Consider the following 27,757-nt stretch of genomic DNA (forward strand, 5'->3'; position numbering starts at 1 on the left):
ATGTGCTGTTTGTGGCCAAACCCACCTCTGCCCCAACAGGAGTCAGTTCACCACCCATAGGGGACGCTCCCTCCACCCAGGATATATCCTGGCTCCTGGGGATCCCCAGACACGGGTGATAGCGCTGTCCGTGGTGCTGATTCAGAGGTGAGACGAGGCAGGACATGGCCCTTCTGGTGTGTGTGTGTGTGTGTGTGTGTGTGTGTGCAGATACTGAATATTGGTTTTCTAGACCAGTGCATGACTGGGCCACTGGATGCCCATATTAAACATCATTTGTGGGTGCATCTCTGAGGGTATTTCCAGATGAAATTAGCATTTAAATCTGTGGACTCAGGAGAGTGGCTTGCCCTTCCCCCGTGTGGGTGGGCACCATCCAATCCACAGAGAGCCCGAACCTAACCAAAAGCAGAGTAGTGTGTGTGCATACCAGTACTATTCGTGTGGTTACATCTCACATTGTTGTGCTTAACACAGGTAGTCTCTCCATTTTATCTTCCCCCTCCATTCCGAACCAGTGTTTGTGGAGTGGATGTTTCTCTCAACCAACTTCTCTGAGACCTAAGAGCCCAGGGTTGAGAGAAAGAGGGTAGAATTCAAATGGGGTTCAGTACACACTCCCTGAGGTCCAGGACTCGACTCTCTTTACTGAGGCTCCAATATTTGCTAGGGTTCTTTCCATCAACCCAGAGGTATGTCTTACATGGGGTTTGTGCTTGAATTCCAACTCAGAACAAAGTGATGGAAGATGGTAAGCTCAGGTGACCCCCAAATACAGAACCAATGACATATAAGGCTTCTCTGGAAGTCATTTCACTAATTTTATCCAGGTCTGTCCACTCATATGAGTGAGACTATGCGTCTACTGGGGAATCTTATATAATAAAAGCCTAATATGCTAAGTGTCCATTCAACCAATCAAAGAGTAATAAGCTAATGATATGTTAAGGCCACTCAACCGCTCACTATGACATGCACTGACCATCAGGGGGCAGACACTCCCACTGGTAGGTTAGCTTGCTGCTGGGGTCCGGCAGATCGGGACTGAGCGAGACAGGCTGGCCACACCCTGTAGCCCTCCCTTGGCCCCTCCCTGGCCCTAATCTGCACCAGTGGGGTCCCTCGGCCTGGCCTGTTCCCTCTCGCAATCTGGGACCCCTCAGGGGATGTCAGAGAGCCGGTTTCGGCCCCATCCCACAGGCCAGGCCAAGGGACCCCACTGGTGCACAAATTCATGCACCGGGTCTCTAGTCTCAGTAGTAATTACCAGGGTCTTGGAGAGCCCAACATTTCCCCCCTATATTCCTGAAAAGGCAGGTCTCCATCACCCCCACCAGGCAGGGCCACAGAGGACAGTGACTTTATTTGCATCACCAGAACCTAGCACAGGGCCGACCTCAGGAAATGACCATTAGACAAATGAACTAACAAGCCAGTGATGAGAACTGGCCCATCATGATCCTTAATGGTGACTTCACGGAGGTCATCTCTGAAATTGAGGCATCGTGGTTCCCAACATGAGGACAATACGGGCTACACAGTGCCCATCGTGTCCCTCAGGTTATCACTCATCACAGACCCACTCACCCTCAGGCTCTGCACCTCCTGGGTTGTCTAAGACTCTGCCCCCTTCATCATGAAGACCCTTGAACTCAGGGTCTGGGGATTTGCGTTTGGGGGCCCTGAGCCCCAGGATTTCTGGTCTCCTGGGTCTCAGGAATCTGAGTCTTTGGACTCCTGGGTCCCCCGGATTTCAGTTTCAGGGGTCTCCAAGGCCCTTGGCCACTGGAGGGGAAATGGATGTGCTAGGCCCCTGGGTTGGGTGGGAGAAGGTTGTCTCTGGGGCAGTGGTTTTCTCAGCTGCTTGGATCTCAGGGATCTGAGACTCCAGGCCCTGGGGCTCCTGGGTTAGGAAGGGTCTAAGCCTTTGGACCTGTACGTCTAGGGCAGTGGTTCCCAACATGGGGCATATGCCTCACAGGGGAGGGGCAACTTGATTTTTAAGGGGGGCAATTGGGGAATGAGTTATTAACAGTAAATTTTTTGCATTTCTTATGGTTCTAGGGATCTCATATACAGTATATAAATATATATTGTGACATATTTATGCACTTCAGCTCTCTATGATGTTTTGAAACTTTGCTATTTTTTCATATCACTTCATATTATTTTTTTTAAACAATTTCTTAGTGATTTCTTCCTCAGTACTTCAACTGTTCTTTCGTTCTTTCATTTTTCTCTTTCATGGATGCCATGTTCTTTGGAAGCTTGTTTAGACCAAGTTAATAGACTTTTAGGCTTCCTCCACGTGAATAGGAGTTCACTTTTTGAATAATAAGAATTATATGTCACGGTGGGGGGGGGGGGCATCAGGATTTTAGAGGTGATTAGGTGAGGCATGGCAAACAAAAGGTTGGGAACCACTGGTCTAGGGTCTCCACCTCGAGGCCGTTGGGTTACTGGAACCATGAGTCTCCATGGCTGTGCGCCTCGGGACTACTGGGCTTCAGGGTTCTGCACCTTCGGACCCCTCAGTCTCGGAGTCGGAGTCTGTAGGGTCTCCTAGTCCCATCAGGACCTCTCTCTCACCCTTCATCATCCAGCTCCACCTCCACATAACAGGAAACGTGTGCCAGTGCCCTGTCCAGGGCCTGCGCAGCGGATCCTAATCACATCCACTACCCAGGGCCAGCCAGGCGCAGGAACAGAGACCCTCCCATCCCACTTAAAAAAAAAAAAAAAAGAATCACTAACAGCTGACGTAAGCGCAGAGACCTCAGCTCACACACTGCTCCTCTCCCCATTCGACACGCTCACATGCACCAAAATCAATCCGCAGACATGCAGCAGAGACCGCCCTCCCTCACCACCACCACCACCAATCCGCAGACCCTAGGAGCCCCCACCCTCGGAAAGTCTGCCCTGTGCACGCGCTGTCCTCGCGATCGACCCCCGCACTCCCACCTTCAGCTTCCACCTGCAACCCCACCTCAAAGGGGAGACATATCATGCACCCTAACCATTAAAAGCCTATAATAATCCCACAAAAGCAGATAATGCGGACGCAGCCGGGCGCAGCCACTTGTCACACAGCTTGTCTGCGTCCCATGCCTCTGCGCAGGCGCAGAAAGGAAACGGGGCATTGCATTTGGGAAGCGGTAGGCAGAGCCCAAGGGGCCGCAAGGATTGCTGGGAGTTGTAGGCCGAGCTGGCCCAGTGGCCACAAGTGCTTTGAAAGTTGTTGCATGGGGTTCTGGGAGTCGTAGGCAAGTCAGCCCTACAGCCTTGTGGGAGTCGTAGTCCCCGGAGCCACTTCCGTGCGGGGCTTCCGCGTGTGTAGCAGCTTGGCCCTCCCAGCGCCACATTCTGCGTATTTCCTCCCGTGGCGGGTGGGACCGTGGGCGGCCGCTCTTCGTTGCGGTGTGTTGGGTGAGTTAGGGTCTCCAGGGGTGGTGACTCGCCTTTGTGATTTCCCAACGCCTGTATCCCCAGGCCTTCTGGCCAGGATCCCCACGTGGGACACTGCGGTTCGCCTGTCCCTTGCCCGCCCACCCCTCCCCCAAGTCGGGTTCGACCATCTCCCTGCCGCTGCCTCTAATCGGTAGTTCGTCCGGGAAGTCCCTTCTCTGCCCTAGAACCCCGTCATGATAGATGTCACACAGTATCTATCCATCCTCCGGCAAGGCAGCGATCCCCAGGCTTCCCAGGGGTCCGCGTGCCTCTCATCCTGCAGATATTTACTGAGCGCCCACACTGTGTGCCAGACCCTGTGCAAGTGGAGGAAGACAGTGGTGGAGAGGACGCCAGCCCTGCTGTTAGCGCACAGTGGGCTGTCAGGCCTGTCACCGACAGCTAGAGTCGTGGCTGGGCTGGGATGAGGCATGCAAGCGGCTCTGGGAGCCCAGAGGAGGGGCCAGGCCCATCCTGGAGGCCCTAAAGTCTCTGAAAGGAAGACGCTTAACAGGGACTTCAAACCTGACATGTCCCAATGGAGTTCCTAGTTGTCCGTCCCCTCCCACTCCCCGACTAAATGTCCCATCATCTTGGCCAAAACCTCAACGTCATTCTTCATTCCTCTTTTCTCATCACCCTGTCCTCCTCCCCGGTCAGGGCACAGGCCCGGGTTGTGGGCTCGATCCCCAGTGTGGGGCGTGCAGGAGGCAGCTGATCCATGATTCTCTCTCATCATGGATGTTTCTCTCTCTCCCTTCCTCTCTGAAGTCAATAAAAATATATTTTTAGAAAAGAAAAGGAAACTTAAGAAAAAACCCCTATTCACATAAGTATATGTGTTTTGAGATTTAAAATAATATGATTACCTTTCAGATTAATTAAGGTGCTCCCTCTATCAGATTATAGCCCCCCCGCCCCCCCACCCCCATAGGCCATCAGCCATGAAGTGAGGTGAGATGCATGAGAGGATGAAGACAAGCGACTGGGCAGGATGCCTCTGACTTTATGGAGAAAACTGTGCCTCTCAGAGCAGAATCCTTAAGCCAGAACGTGTGTATAGGCCACCCCATCCCCAGAGGCCTGCTCCACCGGCACACTCCCCGGATCTCTTTCGGGCAGGGCGCTTTCCGGGCAGCCTTGCAAGGAGGCAACCCCGCAATCCGGTTCCACCCCGTAACCCGCCTCCCTTCTCTTCTAGTCCAGGAGAAGAGGACCCTTCACACCCGCCCGGACCCCGCGATGCCCGCCCCGCAGTGCGCCTCCTGCCACAAGGGCCGCGCCGCCCTCCGCCGCCCGCGCTCCGGCCAAGCGCTGTGCGGCACCTGCTTCTGCGCCGCCTTCGAGGCCGAGGTGCTGCACACGGTGGTCGCGGGCCGCCTGCTGCCGCCCGGCGCCGTGGTGGCCGTGGGGGCCTCGGGCGGCAAGGACTCCACGGTGCTGGCGCACGTGCTGCGCGAGCTGGCGCCGCGCCTGGGCATCTCGCTGCGGCTGGTGGCCGTGGACGAGGGCATCGGCGGCTACCGGGACGCGGCGCTGGCGGCCGTGCGGCGCCAGGCGGCGCGCTGGGAGCTGCCGCTCACCGTCGTGGCCTACGCCGACCTGTTCGGGGGCTGGACGATGGACGCCGTGGCCCGCAGCACGGCCGGCTCGGGCCGCAGCCGCTCCTGCTGCACCTTCTGCGGGGTGCTGCGGCGGCGGGCGCTGGAGGAAGGGGCGCGCCTCGTGGGAGCCACTCATGTCGTGACGGGTGAGCGCATGCGCGCGGCAGGAGGGACGCTGTGGGAGGAAGGGGCGCATGCGCGGGCGAGGGCGGACCTGACGGGGGCTGAGGCGCATGCCCGGGAAATGAAAAGGAGACCCGGGAGGATCTCAGTAAAAGGCTGTGCGTGCCCCCCAAAGGCTCAGGGGCCTGGTATGTGCGGGCCCCTGCAAGGGGGCAGGGCAGGCGTGGAGAGCTTTTGAACCACTGCCATCACCTTGGTGCACACACAGTGGCCAATAGAGGGCTGGAGGGGTCCCCTTAGGGCCTAGGGCCGTGGTTCTCTGCATTTTAAGAATGACATTCTAGCCCTGGCTGGTTTGGCGCAGTGGATAGAGTGCTGGCCTTCGGACTGAAGGGTCCTGGGTTCGATTCCGGTCAAGGGCATATGCCTGAGTTGTGGGCTCAATCCCCAGTAGGGGGCGTGCAGGAGGCAGCCGATCAATGATGCTCATCATTGGTGTTTCTATCTCTGTCTCTCCCTCTCTCTCTGAAATCAATAAAAATGTATTTTAAAATAATAATAATAATGACATTCTGTAGGTTTCCCCTCAAAAAGGAGTGTGCAGGGATGTCTCCCATCTGTAGTCTGACACGTAACTGTGTCTTTTAACTTCTTTTCTCTCTCGGTTTGCCTCTCATTCTCTCTTACCCCCTCCCAGTCATCCCTTCAACAAGTAATTATTGACCACTTCCTGTGCGCCAGATGCAGGCCATGTAGCCTCTAGCTGAGCGCCTAGCCTCGGTCCCCTTTTGTAAGTTGGGGATATTAATAACGCCTGGGTCCCGGGGATGCTGAGAGTTAGGTGCGTTATGTGTGAAGCACTTAGACCACAGGCCGAGAAGCAGTGACCCTGATACAAACGTTTGCGGTTATGGTGCACAAGTCAGCCGGCTCCTGCCCGGCTCTCACATAACATAATTACAACCTGAGAGGCGCTGCTAAGGAAAAGTACGCTTTGCGAATTTGCAACAGGGGGACCTAGAGGAGGGAGAAAGGCGGGGGTTAAGGGAGCGTTTGGGAGTGAGCGGAGGCCTGAAGGCTGCGTGGGTAACAGGTGAAGGGCGAATAGAGGTTGGGAGAGGTGTTCTGAGCAGAGGAAACAGCCCATCCAAACGCCCTGCGGAGAGGATGTGGGCCGATGGAGACGCCCTGAGAAGACCCGGGTTTCACTGTATAGAAAAGTCTATGATGACAAAATGCAGAGTCAGTAGGCGTTTAGCTTACAGTTTCTGGTGACTGTCTGTGCCGTCACTTTCCCCGCGACCTGCAGCCCCAGGGGCACTGTGTCAGCAGCCTGTTGAGAGTCTCCATAAAGTGCCCTTGACTTTCGCTGTGCAGCCTGAGTGCACTTGACACTGAGGCTGGAATGACATCTGCAGCTGAAAGCACTGTTACTCCCTCCGTCAGGGCGCGTCCAGCACAGGGCCTGCCCGGCCCGGTAGGTGGGTGACAGTGAGGGCGTCCCAGGTGGCTCCACGGGGGCCTGTCCTCTCCCTTTCTCACCCTTCTGCTCCCCACCCCCTGCGCCCCCGGGTCCCCATGACCAGCAGCGCCCCTGCGCCCTCCCTGACCGGCTCCCCGTCTCTCCCGCAGGCCACAACGCGGACGACATGGCGGAGACGGTGCTCATGAACTTCCTGCGGGGCGACGCGGGCCGGCTGGCCCGGGGCGGGGGCCTGGGCTCCCCGGGCGAGGGGGGCGCCCTGCCGCGCTGCCGCCCGCTGCAGCTGGCCTCGCAGAAGGAGGTGGTGCTGTACGCGCACTTCCGCCGCCTGGACTACTTCTCCGAGGAGTGCGTGTACGCGCCCGAGGCCTTCCGCGGCCACGCGCGCCACCTGCTCAAGCTGCTGGAGGCGGCGCGGCCGTCGGCGGTGCTGGACCTGGTGCACTCGGCCGAGCGCCTGGCGCTGGCCCCGGCCGCCCGGCCCCCGCCCGCCGGCGCCTGCTCCCGCTGCGGGGCGCTGGCCAGCCGCGCGCTCTGCCAGGCCTGCGCCCTCCTGGACGGCCTGGACCGCGGCCGGCCCCGCCTGGCCATCGGCCAGGGCCGTCGGGGGCGGGACGAGGTGGGGCCGGCGACGGGGACTTCGCAGGAGAGGGAGCAGGTCCAGCCCCCAGCCCGCGAAGCCGTTCCCGCTGTCCCCACCTTCTAGGGACCCCAGTTCTCCACTGGGACCCGACCAAGGAGCGCCTGTAAATGACACTGTGAATAAATCCGAGTGACCTTTGCCCAGGGCTTCTGGGAGGGGGACACGACCGGTTACCTCTGACCCTGCAGGAGCTGGGGACCTGGGCTCCAGGGTCTGAGGGAGGAGGGGCTGAACAACTTTCCACTCCTGAGCAAGTGGGAATTGGGGGTGGGCCTGGGGGGCTTGCCTCACATCTCTGCTACCTTCCCGAGCACCTACTGTGCGCAGGCGTTTCCTGTTTGCCTGTAGAGCGGCGGTTCTCAACCTGTGGGTCGCGACCCTTTTGGGGGTCCAACGACCCTTTCACAGGGGTCGCCTAAGACCATCGGAAAACACACATATAATTACATATTGTTTTTGTGATGAATCACTATGCTTTCATTATGTTCAATCTGTCACAATAAAAATACATCCTGCATATCAGATATTTACATGACAATTCATAACAGTAGCAAAATTACAGTGATGAAGTAGCAACGAAAATAATTTTCTGGTTGGGGGTCACCACCACATGAGGAGCTGTATGAAAGGGTCGCGGCATGAGGAAGGTTGAGAACCCCTGCTGGAGCGGGATAAACAAAGCCGCCTGACTTGATGGGCGCACCCGGCTCCGTCATCACGGTGCTTCTCTGGGCCCTGCTGCACCCTGCAGGCCCGCCCCCTCTCATCAATTGCACAATCTCATTGGCTGTAGCCTGAAGGGCGGAACCTGGCCTGGGGTCACCTGGCTGGGGAGGGACCGAGCTGGGGGTCACACCAGGGTCTGCCTGGGGCTCTTCAAGACCAGGGAATGGGCCCCACCCCCTCACACCCGAATCCCTCCTGGTGTCTGTGATGGGTGAGGCGCCGCTGGGTGAGCTCCCCAGACCTCCTCCGCTTTGGAGGCCCAGCTCAGTGAGCCTGGGTCTGTGACTTGACTTCTCTGGTCTTCAGTTGCCGCCTCTGAAAATGGAATCAGAGCCGCTCCCCCCCGCCCCTCCGCCCCCCCATCAAAGCACTGTTGTGAGGACTTGGTTGCTCACCTTAAGGTTTGGCCACCAGGGGCTCTGGGTTTCAGGGTTACTGTCCTGCTAGTCCCCCAGGTGTGAGACCCCTAAGGGAGACTTGGTGTTCCCACCTCCAAGCTTTGCTGGGCTGGTGTCTTGTCAGGAATGCCCTCTCTTTCCCCTCTTCCTGCTCAAATCCTCCAGGGTCCTCCTGGAGGCCTCCTGACTCTCTCCTCCCACCCCACCCAGACCCCATCTCCTGGATCCAGCCCTCTGGTGTGGCCATGCACACTCTTTGGGTCTCATCTTTTTCTAATTAGACTAGAGGCCCGGTGCATGGAATTCATGCACAGGTAGGGTCCCTAGGCCTGGCCAGCAATCAGGGCTGATGGGGGCCTTCTGGCTGCCGGCCTGGGCCTTCCTCCATTCTGCACCGCCCCCTGGTGGTCAGCACACGTCATAGCGAGCAATTGAACTCGGGTCTCCGGTCAAACTCCCGAGGGGACACTTTGCATATTAGCCTTTTATATATATAGATTGGGCTGGAGGACAGGGACCAGGTACCCTGCCTCTTCCGTGAGCGAATCAAGTATTAACATTAAGAATTCATTCAACACATGTTTATTGAGCCCCTTGTCTGTGACCTGTGTGTCAGGTGCTAGGAGTTCCTCAAGGTGCTAGGAATACTGCAGTGAACAGAAGACGAAAGCCCCTCCCTTTCTGAAGTTCACATTCTGGGAGGCACAGACAATAAGCCAATAAACCATGTCAAGTCGTGGTGAAGGCAACAACTAAAGTGGGATAAGGAGAGAGGGATGGGTGGCAAGAGCCAGTCTCCACAGGGGTCAGGGCAAGGCCTCTTGGAAGCGGTGGCATATGAGCCGAGAGCAGAATAAAGCAAAGGGAAGAGCTTCCCGGGTGAGGGAACCGCGGGAGGTGGGAGTAAGCTTGGTGATCCAGGGGACAGCAGGGAACTGTGTCCCGAGCAGAGTGCATAGGAAGAACAGCAGCAGATGAGGTGAAGCAGTAGCCAGGGTGGGCTGTGCAGGGTCTGCAGAGGCAAGACCTATTTGCATGGAGCCTAAGAGTGATGGTAAACCATCGGGCGGCTTTCCACCAAAGAGGTCAAGATCTGATTTCCAGCCCTAACCGGTTTGGCTCAATGGATAGAGCGTAGGCCTGTGGACTGAAAGGTCCCGGGTTCAATTCCGGTCAAGGGCATGTACCTTAGTTGCGGGCTCGATCCCCAGTATGGGGTGTGCAGGAGGCAGCTGATCGATGTTTCTTTCTCATCGATGTTTCTAACTCTCTATCCCTCTCCCTTCCTCTCTGTAAAAATCAATAAAATATATTTAAAAAAAAAAAAAAAAAAAAAAAAAAAAAAGCTCACTCCAGCTGCAGTGAGGACAGTGGACTATAGGGGGCGCAAGATGATCAAGGTCGATTGGGATGCCTTTTTTAAAAAGAATGCTTATCTTTCAATTCCAGTTGACATACAAATCATATTCATTTCAGGTGCATAACACAGTGATTACACATTAATGTACCTTACGAAGTGTTCCCCCACCTCCAAGAGGTCTGGTACCCACCTGATACCATAGTTACCACAATGGGATGGCTCCTGGGCTGCGGGCGCTACAGAGCATTCTTCCCGTGTTAGCTCAGAGGCGTGATGGGCGGGGGTTGGTCCCCGATTCTACAAAGGATAAGCTTGTGGCTCAGTGAAGGAGGTGGGACACAGGACTCTTTTGCTGTGCTGCCTGCTGGAAGCCGGGGACCTGGGTCCTTGTCGGTGGGCCTCTGACTCACCTATGGCTTTGGGCAAGGGACCTTTTCCCTTCTGTTCAACTGAGTTTCTCCCTCCCACCAGGAGGTGGGCGTCGGGTTAGATTTCTATTGTACTTTAGGGCAGTGTTATTCAATGGGAATATGGTGTGGATCCTATATGTAATGATAAAGTTTCTTTTTTTCATTTTTATTGATTGATTGATTTGGGAGAGACATCGATATGTTGTTCCCCTTATTTATGAACTCATTGGTTGCTTCTTGTATGTGTCCTGACCTGGGATTGAACCCAAAACCTTACGTGTGGGCATGGTGCTCTAACCAACTGAGCTACCCAGCCAAGGCTGTAATTTTAAAGGTTCTAAGAGTCATATTTTATTTTTTTTCTAATAGATTATAAAAGGGGGGAACAGGTGACATTTAATTTTTTAACACCCAGACAGGGGCCAGGGATTGAACCTGCAAGTCAGGCATGTGCCCTCCACCAGGAATCGAACCTGCGACCCTTGGGTGCCTGGGCCGACACTCCAGCTACTGAGCAACACTGGCCAGGGTGCAACAGGTGACACTTAAATAACATTTTATTTGACTATATCCAAAATATGTAACCAATTTTTTTAATTTTTAATTTTTCTTTTTCTTTTGCTGAGTTTTTGAAATCCGGTGTGTCTGTTACACTTTCAGCCTATCCGGCTTCAAGCCCAACCACTCTTCAATCCACATGTGCTAGACATGAGGGTCCCCCTTGGGAGCTGGGGAAGATGCTATTCTCAGCCCTGACCACAAGGGGTCACTGTGCCCATGCCTGTGCATGGGCTGGCCGCTGCCTTCATGGGGAACTCTGATTTCCTCCCCTGGCCTGAGCCAGCCTCCAAGGGGAGGGGCACAGGCTGGCAGAAACCTTAAGGCCCCACATGAACAGGGGAAACCTTCCTTGACCTCAAGAGCTGTGTGTTCATTCATGCATCCCACAAACGTTTATTGAGCATTTAATTTGTGACAGCAGCAACCAAAGCAAAAACCTGCCCCCGTGGGAGAGGCCCAAAGGGAAAGGGGAAAAATAAGCAGAATACATAGGGTGCTAAATCAGGGGGTAGAAGCATGCATGGGTGCAGGGTAAGTCCTGACCCTTGGGTTCTCTCCTGGGTGGAGAGTAAGTGCCTAACTTCTGCTTGGATTGCCGAGGCGTCCATTTCAAAGATGTTTATCCGAAGCAAACATGTCATCAGCCACATGACTATTAAAAGGGCCCTGGCTTTAGAGATCTTGGTTGATTTCAATAACTGACCGTTTGGGCCTCTGTTTCCCCTCCCCTTCCTTTCTCCCTTCCTCCCACCCCCAGAGGTGGGGTGCTCAGCTCAGTGTGGGGTCTCGTGAAATGTGAGATAGTGCTCTACCCAGGACCCAGAAGGTAAGAATGAGCATGGGCCCTGGCTGGTTTGGCTCAGTGGATAGAGCGTCGGCCTGCGGACTGAAGGGTCCCAGGTTCGATTCCGGTCAAGGGCATGTACCTTGGTTGCGGGCACATCCCCAGTGGGGGGCGTGCAGGAGGCAGCTGATCAATGTTTCTCTCTCATTGATGTTTCTAACTCTCTATTCCTCTCTGTAAAAAATCAATAAAATGTATTTTAAAAAACACACACATAATAATAAGTAAATAAATAAGAATGATCACGGAAAGGGATGGGAGGGGAACGAGAGAATGGCCGGCACAAAGGATTTCGGGCATGCCAGCCCCGGAGCACGGAGAACCTGTGCAGAATGGAAGGGCTGCTCCTGGCTCAAGATGGCCAGGAGGAGCCGACAAGGGTGGCCAGGCCCCCTCCCCGCCGAGAGGGGTCAGAGTGCTGCTGCACCTGTGCGTGTTCAGTTCAGCTTGGCTTATGGGGCACTGGGGAGAGTTTAGGGCAGACAGGGCTGCCCCGGGTGTCAGAACGATCCTCTCAGACCGTGTCCAGGAGGCCAGGGAGCAGCCCAAACAGGCCGTGGCCAGGGCGTGGGAGTGGCTGGGCTCAGATACGAGGCCTATTTACGAAGCCCTCGCCAAGGGTTGGGTGGAAATCCTGCTAAATAAACTTTAGGGTGTGTTTTGTAAGCACAAGAGTTTCCACACAAACCCACATGCAAGAGAAGTCTCTACGAAGCAGACCGAGCGGAAGCAAAGGTGTCTGGCAGCCAGGCAGCCGGCCACGGTACACATGGGAGAGCCCTGCGGAGGGAGACGGCCACAGTCCGCACGGAGGGCGGGCAGGGTGTTGCTGAGCGGGAGGCCCGGGTCTGCGGGGAGCCGGGCTGTTGCTGAGGTCTGTGGCCTAGGTGAATGCAGTCCCTACTTACACCCAAGCGACCCTGGGAAGGACCGGCTGGATGGGACCCATTGCCCTGGGGCACCATCCACTAGAGTCAGAAACATTCCTCCCTGCAAGTATTTGGGGCCCAGTCTCCCCGACTCCCCCCATGAACGCTCTCCCAGGGCCCGCTAGTTGGAGGTTCCTGTCAGGTCTGAAGAGGTAGAGGCGGTGGACGCAGACCTTCTGGAGAGAAGGCTCCGTGATCATCTCACTCATCGCCTGTGTCCATAGAGCCCCCGCCACAGGCAAGTATGGGATCGGGCTCCCGGAACGCAGCAGTGAACATGTTAGGCACGGTCCCTGCCCTCATGAAGCTTCAGTTCTAGTTACAGATCCGTTTCTTCATTTCATGAGCATTTTTTAAAGAATATACTTTATTGATTTTTTTACAGAGAGGAAGGGAGAGGGATAGAGTTAGAAACATTGATGAGAGAGAAACATCGATCAGCTGCCTCCTGCACACTCCCTACGGGGGCTGTGCCCGCAACCCAGGTACATGCCCTTGACCGGAATCAAACCTGGGACCCTTGAGTCCACAGGCCGACGCTCCATCCACGGAGCCAAACTGGCTAGGGCATTTCATGAGCGTTTTACAGCGCACCTACTATGCACCCAGGCACAGAAGCAGATAAAGCAGGCAGAACCGCCCACCCTTGTCCGAGCTGACACACAGAGTGTCGAGTCTGACTACACATCAAGTACATAAAGCAGGAGGGACATTCAACGGGGACACGCACCCTCGAGAAAAACAACAACAACAACAAACAAGGAAGCAAACACATAAAGCAACGATAGGTCGAAATCAGGTGTAGACAGGAGGCCACCAGCGAAGCTACGAAGGAAGCAGAAGGGGATATCTGCTCTTGCCAAGGTGGTCAGAGGGCGACCTTCCCGCTGAGATTTGAAGGAGGGTCACAGGCAGAGTGGTAGGAAGCATGTCCCAGGCAGAGGAAACAGCAAAGGTAAAGAAAGGCCCTGAGGTGGGAAGGCACCTACCATGTCAAGGTAATCGAAGAAGCCCAAGGGGCCAGAGGCACAGGGCCTGGCGGAGTGGCGAGGTGGGGGAGATGGACATAAGCCAGGCTCGGGGTGCCCCTGGGGCATTTCAGTTCCCTTACAATTGCAGTGGGAAATGACAGATGGGTTTTAAGCAGGTTTTGACAAGATATATTGTGTGTTTTAAGGACACATTGACTTGGTGGGGGGTAGGGGTTGGGGGGCGGGGGGGAGGTGGGGACAGGGGTCGAATGTAGAAGCAGCCAGACCAAGTCGGATGCTGTTGTACCTGTCCAGGTGGCTTGCATGAGAGCAGGTGACAGGAGGTAAGTGGGTGATTCGCCATCTATTTTGGAGCCGCGGTGACTAGAATTGTCAAAGTGGGAGGTGGGAGCCAGGGCCACTAGGAAGAGGATCATTTACTGGCAAGGGGAAGACGGGGGGGGGGGGGTGGGAAGGGAGGGAGGGGGGATACCATGGAGCCTAAACAAAAACAGTGGGACGCAGCCACGGCGGGAGGTGAGGCCGAGATGTTTGTCGGCTGTTGACTTGGCATCAGGGGTGCCCAGGTGCGCACACAGATGCCGCCTGGCACGTAGCAGACACAGGTGTTGGCTCAAAGGCCACAGAGAGATTACCCAAAGGGAGTTTGGGTAATCAGAGACGCACAAGGTCAGCAGCAGAGAGAGGCATTGAGACAGCCGGGCTGGGGTTCGAATCCCAGCTCCCCCACCTGCTCACCAGGCGACGTTGGGCAACTGACCACATTTCTCTGTTTCCTCATCTGTCGAACGGGAGTGTGTTTGCATGCATCTCACAGGGCGGATGGGGGAATCCGGCGAGACACAGCACGTGGGCGGTAGGTACTGGGAAAATTGTCCACCGAGAACTTGCAGATGACAGATGAGGGGCTGTGTGCTCATTGCAGACGCCCTCACGCCAGGCTTTCCCAGGCTCAGACAACAAACAGCCCGGCGACCGGCCATCGCGGTTCTGGCCCAGACAACGCCACTTGCACAAGTGACTTCTGTCTTCCCGGTTTCCTCACATGTCACGCACGTACTAATGAGAGAGTCTCCAGCCTCAGGAAGCTGTCTTGAGGATTAAATGCGATAATGTATGCAAAGCCCTTGGCAACCTGCCTGGCCTTTAAATTTTTATTTTTGTTATAACTGGAGGCGGAGGCGGGCATCCGCTGACCCCGGGACTCGGGCGCTGACCCCCGGGTTGGGCAGTAGCCCTACGTGCACATGGCTGGAGACCACGTCGGGCTGTCACCCATTCTCACGGTCACACTCCGGCCCCTATCTCCATCCAGAAGGGCTCCACCTCTGAAACCACCAAATCCCACATCCCACTCCCTGACCACAGCCTCCTAGTGTTGTGGGTGGCTCCGTCCTACCTGTTTTTCCACCTCAGAGACACTCTGACCCTTCTCATGCAGCCTCCCCTCCAAGCCCCTTCTGTCTCCACTTCCTCTGCCCCACAGTCCACCCCTTTGTGAACCCCCCACCCCCATCCTCAGCTTCCCTGTCTCAGCACCTGCCCCACCATCACACAGCCCGACATCTGCCTGTTCTTCCCTGGAGAAAACCAACAACAACAACAAAGTCAACCAACTGCTCAGATGGCTCCTCTGTCCATTCCTGCTGGCCCACTTCACCTGGCATGTTCTCTACAGTCATCCCTGCCCCCACCCCACCTGCCCAGGCCTCTCAGGAGATGTAATGGTTCCTGGTCTTCCCGTCTCCCCAGAGGAAACAGAAGCAGCCCAACAGGCCCTCCCTCCACTTCCTGCCACCTGACCCACACCCCACCTGCCACCCCAGCCGCCCTTTCCTCCTTCCTTCCTGGAACAATGGAAGAGGTGGTGTCTGTGGGGCTCCTGTCTGGGGCCAATCCCACCACTCTGGGTGGTTGCACCATCTGCCCCTTTGTTCTGGGGCATCTCACTCCCTGGGGTTGTGAGCTCTCCGAAGGGGTTCATCGGATCACGGTGCCACCGCTGAGTGTTGTGTAACCTTGGGCGGGTGACCCCGCTTCCTCCTCAGTGCATTGAGGATAACAAGAGTCCCTTTCTCACGGGACCATGGGAAGGGTTCGGGGAGTTAACGTACAAAAAAAAATAAATGCATTAAAACAGCGTTGGACAGAGAGATGCAGACTGGGACCAGCACTCTGTGACCACATGGGGAAGGGGGCCTCAACCTGCTGACACACCTTGAACTTGGACGTCTAGCCTCCATAACTATGAGAAAATAACTACCTGTATTTTAAGCTCTCCCCCCACCCCCCACCTCCCAAAATAAAACAGTGCTGGCACAAAAATCAGTGCTCAGATGGAACTGACTCCTCTCTCCTCATTTCCAAAGATTGGGAGAGTGAAGCAGAGGTTCAGCTAGTCCTGGAGTTGGAATGCTTCCTCCTGCATCTACCAGCTGGATGACCTTGGGCAAACCACTTCCCCTCTCTCAGCCTCAGTTTCCCTGTCTGTAAAATGGGGACGAGATAGCCCCTGTCTCATGGAGCCCAGACTTCCCATAATCTCACTGCCCTTTTTTTTTTTTTCTGCCCCAGTGACACGGCCTCCCCTCTGGTTCCCGGACACACCAGGACTCCTTCTCCCACCTCAAGGCCTTTGCACCGGCTGCTCCCTCAGCCTGGGACAATCTTCCCCCAGAGATCCCCATGGCTCACTTCCCAATGACCTTTAAACCATTGTTCGAAGTTCCCCTCATCAGGACTTCCCTGCCCCTGCCCTCCTCCCTGTATTCTTTTTTTTAAAAAATATATTTTATTGATTTTTTACAGAGAGGAAGGGAGAGAGATAGAGAGTTAGAAACATCGATGAGAGAGAAACATCAATCAGCTGCCTCCTGCACACCCACTACTGGGGATGTGCCTGCAACCCAGGTACATGCCCTTGACTGGAATCGAACCTGGGACCCTTCAGTCCGCAGGCCGACGCTCTATCCACCGAGCCAAACCGGTTTCGGCATCCCTGCATTCTTATTATTTTTTCATATCACTCATAACTTGTCATATTATGTCCGATATTTCTTTCTTTTTTTAAAATATATTTTATTGATGTTTTACAGAGAGGAAGGGAGACCTGGAAAGATAGAGAGTTAGAAACATCGATGAGAGAGAAACATCCATCAGCTGCCTCCTGCACACCCTTCACTGGGAATGTGCCCGCAACCAAGGTACATGCCCTTGACCGGAATCAAACCTGGGACCTTTCAGTCCGCAGCCCGACGCTTTAGCCACTCAGCCAAAAACGGTTAGGGCATGTCCTGTATTTCTTTAACTTTCTCTCTCCTGGTTGCCCCCTTTCCAGAATGTAATTTTTTTTTTTTAAAGTTTTGAACAGCCCAGCTGTGTTTGACCCCCCATGCACATCCTCCTTAAAGAGTTATCTACGCCCAGCTGGTGTGGCTCAGTGGTTGAGCATCGACCTATGAACCAAGAGGTCACAGTTCAGTTCCTTGTCTGGGCACATGCCCGGGTTGCACGGGCTTGACCCCCAGCTGGGGGCATGCAGGATGTTGGTATTTCTCTCTCATCAATGTTCTATCTCACCCTCTTTCTTTCTCTCTCTCTCAAAATCAATAAGAACATATTTATTTTAAAAAAAGAGTTACCCACAATTCCCTGACACCTCTCTCTCCTGGTTTTCCTTCTAGCTCGTCCCTGGCTCCCTCTCACCCCTCCACTTCCTGCACCTCAGGGGCAACCTCCTCCCATCCACTTGGGCCCTTCCTTGGGGTCCCTAACCCTCTCACTCAATCCTGCCTCCTCAGACCAGCTCCCCACTCTGGCTTCTGGTGCTATCTGTCCTGGGAACGCCCCATGGCTGTCTCTACCCAGACAGCTCCCCTAAACTCGAGACCTAGTCAGCAGTGAGGACCCTCAGGGTTCTTCCGTTCCCTGCTCAGAATCACCCTCGGGCCTCTTGCTTCTCCTGGCCAGGTCTCCCTCCAGCACTCTGAGCTCCGTCACCTCCTCCTGCCTGCAGGACTATCCTCAGAATCACTCCCTTCCCTCCCACCCCTGCCACACTCCCCCTGGCGAACTCCTATTCATCCGCAGGCCCCAGCTTCGCACACCCACCTGGGTCTTCCCACTCCCCAGGCTCCATCATGCCCTTGGCCAACATCCCCCGTCAGAGGCCCTATTGACCTTTCCCACCAGACTGTGAGCTCCTTGAAGGCAAGACTGTGGCCATATGTTCATTCATTCATTCATTCATTCATTCATCAAATATTTATTAACACCACGGCATGGCAAACAACACTGTGCTAAGCTGGTGGGTGGAGTGGGGAGCAGAGTTTAGTCTGGCGAGAAAGGAGTGAGTAAGCGGGAGTGGCCCTGAGGGGGCTCGAGGGCTGGGCTGGGCCGCGATAAGGCGGTTCTGAGCCTTATATGTGGTTGCATCCCTGGCCTGCTCGGCTCCCGTGGGCTCCATGAGGCTGCCTGAGCCGAGAGTTCTTCTCAGGATGAGGGAGAGGTTAGAGACAAGCTCAGTGGAGGGTCCCCGTGAGCCCCTCAGAGCAAAGCTTTCTCCTCAAACCGGGGTCAAGGGCTTGTGTTTACCGGGAGGTTCCGTGATGTAGCCAACTCTTTATCCTGAAATTTTTATAGATCAGGGGTGGGCAACCTTTTTGTGAGTGCGTGCCGAAACCAGCAAAATCTCTGACTCAAAATTCTTCTGCTTGCCCACCCTAATTTTTTGAGAACATGTTACACCTACTTGATATCTCTTAAGGTGTACGTATGTGAAGAACCTTGAAGAAATAATAAAATTCATTCGAGCGACAAAAGCACAGTATATGATGATGAACAATACAGTTATTTTTTAATGTATACATGTACACTGCTAGTCCGACAGAAAACTTTACGACTCTGTTTGATATTATCAGTGGGACTTTTGCTGCTGCGTCACTGATGACAGAGATTTTACATCAGGTTTATATTTCGTGACCTTCAGAGATATGCACGAGCTACTACTTTCATCCCTCAGGCTACTCCTATTACGAGACTTAACAAAATTCATCACTGAGCACAAAGAGTCAACATTGTAAATGGAAGATTATAAGAGAGGGTTTCGCGTGCCAGCAAAAGTTACTGGCGTGCCATGTTTGGCACGCGTGTCAGGGGTTGCCCACCCCTGTTATAGATTCACAGGACGTTGCACAAACAGTCCACAGGGTCCCGTGTCCCCTCCCCGGATGGTGACGTCTAGTTGACTGTGGTCCAACCTCAGACCCAGGTCATCCACAAGGGTCAGCTTGAGCCCAATCTTTTTTAAATTGAATTTATTGAGGTGACATTGGCTAATGAAATTATACAGGTTTCAGGGGTACAATTCTATCAGACATCAACTATTAGACCCCAGATCTCTCTTTTTTTTTTAAATCTTCATCTGAGATTATGTTTTTCATTGATTTTAGAGAGAGAAAGGGAGAGAGGAGGACATCTATGTGTGAGAGAAACATCCATCAGTTGCCTCCCATAGGCGCACTGAGGGGCGATCAAACCCGAAACCTAGGTAGGTGCCCTGACAGGGAATCGAACCCGCCACCCTTCACTGTGCAGGACCCAGCTCCAACCGACTGAGCCACACAGGGCAGGGCTCTAGGCCTCAGATTTTATCCCGCGTCCATCGCTTACATGTGTCCATCTGCCTGCGTGTGTGTGCACGTGTGTGCACATGTGTTTCTATGGAACTTCATCCCAGGCGTAGCTCTGTGTAAGACCCGGAACTGGTCCCTCATCACAGAGCAGGCCCCTGGAGCCGCCCACCTCTCTGCCCCCCGAGAATTCTTTCTTTTTTTACATGTTTTTATTCTAAATTTTTAGGAAGAGAGGAAGGGAGAGGGATCGAGAGAGAGAAACATCGATGAAAGAGGAGCATCAGCAATAGGCTGCCTCCCGCGTGGCCCCTACTGGGGATCGAGACCGCAGCCTGCAATTGAACCGGAGATCTCTGGGTTCCTGGGTCCACGCTCAACCGCTGGCCGCACTGGCCGAGCCAGAGAATTCTTTCTTTACAAAGGGGGGTTCGGTGTTGCCCGGCTGTGGTGGCTCAGTGGGTTGAGCATCATCCCAGGGACCACGAGGTCCTGGGTTTGATTCCAGTCAAGGTCACATGCCTGGGTTGGGGGCTCAATTCCCAGTGTGGGGTGTGCAGGAGGCAGCCGATGAATGATTCTCTCTCATTATTGATGTTTCTCTCTCTCTCCCCTCTCCCTTCCTCTCTGAAATCAATAAAAATATATTTTAAAAAAAACAACAACAATAACAAAAAAAGGGCCCTTCTGTGTCACCAGGGCCCCAGCCAAGGCCTTCAGCACAAAGCAGGGCGCCCCCTCCGTGGGGCCGGTTGGCGGGAAGCAGACCTGCCCAGGGCACAGGTGGTGTGTGGGGGTCCGGAGGCGGCACCGAGCGGTCCCCATGTGCAGGCAGAGGCAGGCTCAGCTCAGAGCAGCCCGGGCACAGGCGAGGAAAAGTGTTTTGGGAGCCAGCCCTGGGCCGGCCAGGGAGGGAAGGAGGGAGAAAATAGAGAGGCGGCCTCCTGAGTCACCGCGTGGTGGTCCGGGGCGGGGCTGCTCAGGCCCTGAGACAAATTGCAGTCATTAGGGACTTTAAGAGGCTGGGGGAGGGGCTGGCCACCGAGGCCCTGCTCCCAGTTAGGACGGGCTCCCCAAACCCAGGGCTCCCCACCTCGGGCTTCCTGGAACCTTCTGTCATCTCACCGCTCTCTCTCCAGTTCTCTCTGCGTCCCTGTCTCCCTCTCTCTGGGTCTCCATGGCTTCCTGTGTCCCCGGGCACAGAGCCTCCCCGTCCCTGCCCGGGATCCAGCTCCCTCACCTCCCAGGACTGCGAGGACCACAGAGTGAGAAAGCATGGGAGACAGGCCTGGCCAGTCCCAGGTGCCTCCTGTACCTCCCGCTCCTGCTGGCTCCCTGCCTGCCGCCTCCCCGCCTCCTGCCTCTCTCTCTGCTGTGTCACCTTCCACTGCTTCCCCTGTCCATGTCCCCATCACCTGTCTTGCATCCACCACTCACATCTCCCTCTATCATCACTGCTCTCATTCAGCACCTGTGTGTTTGGGGGGAAGGGGGACCCCTCTTTTCTCTCTCTCTTTGTGTCCCTTCCCATACTTTCTGCACCTTCTTCCCTGTTCTCTCTGCTTCTGGCTCAGCTTTTCCACTCTGACCTCTCCACGCATCTCTCTCTGTGCCTCCCACCCCGTCTTGTCTCTGTCCATCTGCCTCCCCTGTCCCCGTCCCTCTCAGCTCTGCCTCTCCCACTTCTCTCTGGGCCTGTATTTGTCTTAGCTCTTTTCCCTGTCTCTCCACCTTCAGGTACATTTCCAGCCTCTGTCCCTCCCTCTCGCAGCCCCTCCCAGCGCCTTCCTCAGAGCCCCTCCACCCTCACCCCATCCGCCCTGCCCTGGGGTCCCTTCCCTGGATCCCTTCCAGATCCTAACACCTTTATGGGGCGGGCAGGTTCACATTAACAATTGTGGCTGCTTTTCTGGCCAGAGAGGGAGGGAGGAGATGGTACCCGGGAGTCTTGGAATGGGAACTAAGCAATTAATAAAATGTTAGGAGAAGGGCGGGAGGGGGGAGGGGAGGGGGGAAGCTGGGCAGGGCCAACTGCCCAGACCAGGGATAAAAGGGATCTACAGAGTGACTGGGAGGTGAGACACCATCCCCACTTCCTCCTCCCAGGAAGACATCAAGGCCGGACGTGCTCCTTGGTCAGCATCCTCCCTTCAAGTCGCCAAGGACCCGGGATCCATGTCTCTAAGGGTCTTGGTCTCCCTGTGAGAGGCTCTCGCTGCCTCTGGCCCTCGGCCTCTGGGCCTGACGCAGCCTCTTTCTCTCTCACTTTCTCTCTGTTTTTTTTGCCAGAACCCAACCCCCGGGTCCCCAGGATGCTCCTCCTGCTGACCGCACTTCAGATCTGGGCTCTAGGTAAGATAAGCAGTTGGGTCAGGGGTAGGAGGTGCCCCGGAGATGCTGAGAAAGGAGGGGCAACGGGTCCTGGGGGCCAGGATGCTCATGGGTGACCTGGTGAGGAGGAGAGGGGGGCTGTAGTTTGGAAATCAGGGCTGAGGGATGGGCTGGAGCAGGGCCTGAGAGCTGACTTGTGGTGACATCGCAGTTTTAGGGCATAGGGTGCTCCCAAATGCTGGTGGGGGTGACGATGGGGTGGCAGGGATGTGGTGTAGAGAATGGAGTGAGTGTGGGGACAGATCATGGGACCCGGGGGGCCACATGGAGTGGGGAGTTTGGGGATGGGACAGGGAGCTCATTGAATGTTCTAGGGGAGGACTGAGGGGCGTATTGAGATCGAAAGTGTCTGTGGGAGAATGCCGTTGAGGGCAGGAGACATAGCAAGGCCCTGGGTGAGATCATGGGGAGGGGATCAGTAAGCTCCCTATTGCATTGGAGCAGACATGGAGGCCCTGTGGGTGGGGCTGACCGAGGCGGTGGGTCAAGGGTTAAGCAAAGAAAGTGGGGAGGTTGGGTCCTGGAGATCCTCGATTGCTGGGCACTGGAGGGCATGTGCTCACCTGCTCTTCCCACCCAACCCCTGCCTGTTCCTAGCCGGGGCCCAGAGCCAAGAGGATAAGAACAAAATAATCGGTGGCTACTCCTGCATCCAGCACTCCCAGCCGTGGCAGGCAGCCCTGCTGGCCGGCCTCGCCCATCGCCTGCATTGCGGAGCGGTCCTGCTGTCAGAACACTGGGCCATCACCGCCGCCCACTGCTCCCGCCCGTGAGTGGCGCCCTCCCCTACGCCTATGCCAAGTGGCCTCCAGTTTGGAGGCCCAGAGCTCAGCCGAGAACCCTGGACCCCTGTGCAGAGCCAACGGAGCAGCTGGGTCCAGGTTTGGGGTCTAGACAAGAGCCTAGAACCACAGACACAGCTCCGCGTATGGAATCTAGCCACGCACCTTGAACTCGGTTTAGATTCTGAGAGCAGATGGAGAGTTTAGAACCCCTTGTACGCCAGCGTGGAGGCCCCCCACAGAACCTAGAACCAACTGCGTAACCTCAAGATCCCTACGGAGGCCGGGGCCCACACAGAGACCAAGATTAGGAGCCCATTCTACGTGGGTGGTTGAATTTGGGGCACGATCTACCTTTAGGAACTCGGGGCCCCGTCTCAGACAGAACACTGCCTAGGTAGAATCCAGAGCCTGGTTCAGGACCTGCAATCCAGCCATAAATTCGGACCCCCACTTAGAGCTGGGACATACAGCTCAGAGAGTAGGGTAGAAGCAGGGCCGGGAGCCCATTCTAGATCCAATGTTTAGTAGTCCAGAGTCTACAGCTCCTCATTGAGCAGCCTAGAACCCAGACCCCAACCCAGTGTCTAGATCCCAGAATTCAGACATTAATCCGAAGCCCCACGCAGAACTCATCACCCCTCTAAGCTTCTGCACCTAAACCTAGAACCCAGGCCTCCAATGAAAGCTCTGGCCTACCAACCAGGTCCAATGCCATAAATGGAAATTCCCTTTAGAACAGCGGTTCTCAACCTGTGGGTCGCGACCCCTTTGGGGGTCGAGAGACCCTTTCACAGGGGTCGCCTAAGACCATCGGAAAACACATATATAATTGCATATTGTTTTTGTGATTAATCACTATGCCTTCATTATGTTCAATTTGTAACAATGAAATTGGGGTCACCACAACATGAGGAACTGTATTAAAGGGTCGCGGCATTAGGAAGGTTGAGAACCACTGCTTTAGAACCTAGAGGGCAGAACTCAGCCCAGCGTCTAGGATGCGAAGCCCAGAATGCAAACCAGCGTCTAGACACGTGAGTCCGGGAGCTCATTCTAGAACCCAGAGCCCAACCAGAGGCCAAGGGCTCAGACCACAGTCAAGAACCAAGAGCCCGGACAAACCAGTGATTCGACATGAACAGCCCAGCCCAGAATCAAGACCTCAGACCGATGTTTAGAACCCTAAGCCCAACGGCAGCACAAAGCTCCACCCACTGTCCAAAGCCAGAGCTGAAGCAAGAACCAAAACTCAACCTAGAAACTAGAGCTCATATCAACATCCAAAATCTACAGCTTGGGTATTTTTTTTTAAATTGATTTCAGAGAGGAAGGGAGAAGGAGAGAGAGATAGACACATCAATGATGAGAGAGAATCATTGATCGGCTGCCTCCTGCATGTCCCCCTACTGGGGATCGAGCCCACAACCCGGGCATGTGCCCTTGACTGGAATTGAACCCAGGACCCTTCAGTCCACAGGCCGATGCTCTATCCACTGAGCCAAACCAGCCAGGGCCACAACTAGGGTCTTAATCTATCAGTCCGTACAGCATCCTCCCCCTGCCCCAAAACTGAAAGCTCAAATCAACATCTAGAACCCAGATTCAAGCCATCGTGCAGAGCTCAAAACAGACCCCTCAGCCTGCCCCGCCAGTATCTAGAAAGGGTGCCACAACCCACACTCCATCTAGAACCCCAGTCCCAGCTTAGATTCCACAATTCCAAAGGTCGGGAACCCAGAGGCCAGGCGAGAACGGGGAGGGAGGCTCCCTGGAGCCTATTCCAGAATATCGATTCAGATTGAGAGCCTGGAGCCGTAGCCTCGAGTCTGGCGTAGAACACAGAGCAGAGAACCTGGCCCCGGCCAAGAACTCCCACCCATCGCCTCACCTCCCCCAGCCAGAAGCCAGAGCACAGCTCACGGGAGGAGGGGGCGGACGGGCCTGGGCGGAGAAAGGATACCCAGCAAGTGCCCAGTCCCCAGGCAGAGGGAGCCGGGCTGGCGCGTGGGGCGGTGTCTCCGGGTCCGATCGTGAGCAGCCTCCTCTCGCGGGTCCTGGGCCAGGATCCTTCGGGTCGCGCTGGGCAAGCACAACCTGAAGAGGCGCGAGGCCACCCAGCAGGTGCTGCGCGTGGCCCGCCAGGTGCCACATCCCCAGTACAACCCTCGGACCCACGACAACGACCTGATGCTGCTGCAGCTGGAGCGGCCGGCTCGGCTGGGGAGCGCGGTCAGGCCCATCGCCGTGGCCAGGACCTGCGCCAGCCCACAGACACCCTGCCACGTGTCCGGCTGGGGCACCACGTCCAGCCCCATGGGTGAGGACTCCTGCCCCCTGGAAAGGAGCGAGCTGGGGGCTGGGGCGGGGCTCCGGGTCCGAGGGAGGAGGCGGTGGGTCCCCACATTCCAGGGTGCCTGGTGGAGGCTAGACCCCAAGTTCCTGACCACTCAGTGCCTCCCCAGCCAGGTACCCCAACGCTCTGCAGTGCGTAAACATCAGCATCACCTCTCGTCAGCAATGTCAGCAGGCCTACCCCGGCGCCATCACCGCGGGCATGGTCTGCGCGGGAATCCCGGAAGGCGGGAAGGACTCTTGTCAGGTGAGGCCCAGGGTGAGAGCCCGAGGAAGTTGGGGGGACGGGGGTAGGGGGAGGGGGAGTGGCTCAGGGGCCGGGACTTCAATGCAAAAGGACCTCAGGAGCACCCAAGGCCTTGAGCGATTAGAATAGCCGGGCGGCCTCCCAGCTGTGAGCTGTGGGAACGGACCTAATCCCTCTGTGCCTCGGTTTCCCCCTCTGTCCAGCGGAGGCTGCACCGCTCAGAGCAGCTGGCGGATCAGACGAGATGGTCAGTGGAAAGAGCGCCGAGCGGTGCCTGCACGCGGCTCTGATCGCTGCTGTCCTTGTCCTGACCGTGCACCTGGGAATCTGTGCTCAGGCCTCCGGGCATCTTACTCCATCCCCGGGAGATGGCTCCAGCGTCAGGGGGAGGGGGGGGTGTGTGTGATGAGCCACATACAGTTTTCTAGAGACACAGCTAAGACGAAGGGGGTCTCCGTGAGGCCCCGAGACAGCAGGGACCAAAGAGGGAAGGAAGGGACCCAACCCTGGGGCTGATGTCTGCAGTCTTTCCACCCCACCACCCACCCCCCACCCTCCCAGGTACCAGCCATGTGCCTCCCCATCTCCGCCTTTTCTCTATGCACATGGCTCTGCCCGTCCGCTCACGGGTGTCTCCATTGGGGTCTGTCCCCCTCAGGGAGACTCCGGAGGACCCCTGGTGTGCAACGGGAAACTCCAGGGCCTGGTGTCCTGGGGGATGGAGCGCTGTGCCCTGCCTGGCTACCCCGGAGTCTACACCAACCTCTGCGAGTACTACGACTGGATCCAGCAAACCATTCTGAGCGCGTGATCGCCAGTGTGAGGGAATACGGATGCCCACCTGCTGCCCAGGCCTGCTCTCTCCACTCAAGACCAGTGGCTCCTCTCCCAGCCCCAGGAGTCCAGGCCCCCAGCTCCCTCCTCCCTCAGCCCCAGGAGTCCAGGCCCCCAGCTCCCTCCTTCCTCAGACCCAGGAGTCCAGGCCCCCAGCTCCCTCCTCCCTCAGACCCAGGGGTCCAGGCCCCCGGCCCCTCCTCCCTCAGACCCAGGCATTATTCTATTTATTGGGAGTTCAGGCCCCCAGCATCCTGGTCCTAACCCCTGGCTCAGAACTTCCCTCTCCCAGAGGGTCCCTCAGATGTTCTCTCCCCACCCCCATAGCATCATCACCCTTAGACACAGAGGCGGGAGCATGAAGGCACCAAACTTGGCAACATATTCCGAAGAAGACAGTTTTCAAAACGCTTAGCGTCTCTGTAAACCAGACGAATAATAATAAAAATGGAATAATCCTAGATTCCGTTCATCTGTTCATGTAATTCATCCAACATACGTGCACACAGCAGCTCCCCTGTGCACAGCGAGGCCGTGTCTGACAGGCTGAATGGGTCACCTGTGGTCCCTGGGTGTCCCCTGGGGGTCTACCACATCCCCCTCCACTGGGATGGTGTGAAGAAGGAGCCCCCGACCCCCAGCGCTGCAGTGTCACCCTGAGCAGGACCGCCCCTCCCTGGCCTCTGGGCTGGGTCCTGTGAGCGGGGACTGCTGAGGTCCAGGGCAGGGAGGGCAAAGATGTACTGTGTTTCCTGGAAAACCGTATGCAAATGAGCAGTCTTTTTCCTAATCAGATCTCAGGTGAAGAGAGTCGAGTTAATCACACTGAAGTTCAAGTCCTGGCAGGGCCCGGCTCTCAGCAGCTGTATTGGTGTATTTCCACCTGTCATCCCTGGCCTAGGTCTCCTCCCTCCCCAGCGGCACCGACGCAGATGGCCTCAGATGCCAGTGCACTGCTGCTTCTAACTTACAGGAAACCATCGTGTTATGAATTTCATCTTCTTTCTTGCTTTCATTCATCGACAGCTATTTTGGGGCGCACCTACTATGCGCCAGACATTGGTCTACTTCTCTGGCTCCTACGGTGTGCCAGGCAGTGGTCTACTAATAGACACCTACTGTGTGTCGGACATTGGCTTATTTTTGGGCATCTACTATGTGCCAGGCATTATTCTATGTAGTGTGCCCCTACTGTGTACCAGGCACTGGTCTACTGATTAGGTACCAACTGTGTACCAGGCATTGATCTACTGATTAGGCACCTACTGTGTACCAGGCATTGATCTACTAATTAGGCACCTCCTGTATGCTAGAAGGTGGAGCTGTGAATAAGTCAGACAAACCTAAATGCTTCTTCTCACAGAGCTTACCTCCTAGCAGGAGATGACAGACAAGAAACGAGAAACTTAATTTAAAAGTAAGGTAGAGAGTCCGGGTAAGCAAGAAGGTCAATAAACGTGGGCTGGGCAGCAGGCCCAGTGTGTGCCAGAGCCAGCTCATAACCAGCCCAGAAGAGCCCATTGGCAAATTTTCAGGAATTTTGAGAGCGGGTTGCTAAACACAGCCATTGTTAAAAATTAAATTGCATAAACTTACAATTAAACGAAGGTATATTTAAAACAAAATCCAGTCCGGCCGGAGTGGCTTGGTTGGTTGAGCGTTGTCCTGGGCACCGAAAAGTTGCCAATTCGATTCCCAATCAGGACTCATCCCTGGCTTGTGGGTTCACTCCCCAGGGGCATGTACAAAAGGTAACTAATAGATGTTTCTCTCTCTCTCCTTTCCTCCCTCTAAGCATGTTCTCAGGTGAGGATTAAAAAAATGAAATAAATAAAACTGAAAGGGTGTCTTTAAAAAAACACTCAAAACGAATCCATTCCTAATTATGTTTACCAACATTCATTCTTTGATGTTATTTATGTCTATTACATCACACCTGGTGATAGTGGGCTTCTGAGTATCTTTTTAAAAATATATATATATTTTTTATCGATT

At 55.4% G+C, this 27,757-nt stretch overlaps 1 protein-coding gene across 4 annotated transcripts; it reads left to right on the forward strand.

The window, feature by feature from the left end:
- The first annotated feature begins 3,301 nt into the window (after nucleotides 1-3,301).
- On the forward strand, nucleotides 3,302-26,223 carry LOC118649297 (cytoplasmic tRNA 2-thiolation protein 1-like). 4 transcript variants are annotated; one of them, XM_036296204.1, is made up of 7 exons: nucleotides 3,302-3,429; nucleotides 4,652-5,200; nucleotides 21,443-21,505; nucleotides 22,142-22,313; nucleotides 24,393-24,646; nucleotides 24,792-24,928; nucleotides 25,587-26,223. In XM_036296204.1, exons 2-7 carry the CDS (start codon nucleotides 4,693-4,695, stop codon nucleotides 25,737-25,739), a joined length of 1,287 nt encoding a protein of 428 aa, XP_036152097.1. In that variant the 5' UTR covers nucleotides 3,302-3,429; nucleotides 4,652-4,692; the 3' UTR covers nucleotides 25,740-26,223. The 4 variants fall into 4 exon arrangements, with proteins under 4 accessions (XP_036152097.1, XP_036152099.1, XP_036152100.1 ...); XM_036296207.1 differs by lacking the exons at nucleotides 3,302-3,429; nucleotides 4,652-5,200 and adding an exon at nucleotides 20,126-20,418; XM_036296208.1 differs by lacking the exons at nucleotides 3,302-3,429; nucleotides 4,652-5,200 and adding an exon at nucleotides 21,241-21,288.
- The last annotated feature ends 1,534 nt before the right edge of the window (nucleotides 26,224-27,757 follow it).

Source organism: Myotis myotis, unplaced genomic scaffold (assembly GCF_014108235.1).
Source record: "Myotis myotis isolate mMyoMyo1 unplaced genomic scaffold, mMyoMyo1.p scaffold_m19_p_28, whole genome shotgun sequence".
Classification (NCBI taxonomy): Eukaryota; Metazoa; Chordata; class Mammalia; order Chiroptera; family Vespertilionidae; genus Myotis; species Myotis myotis.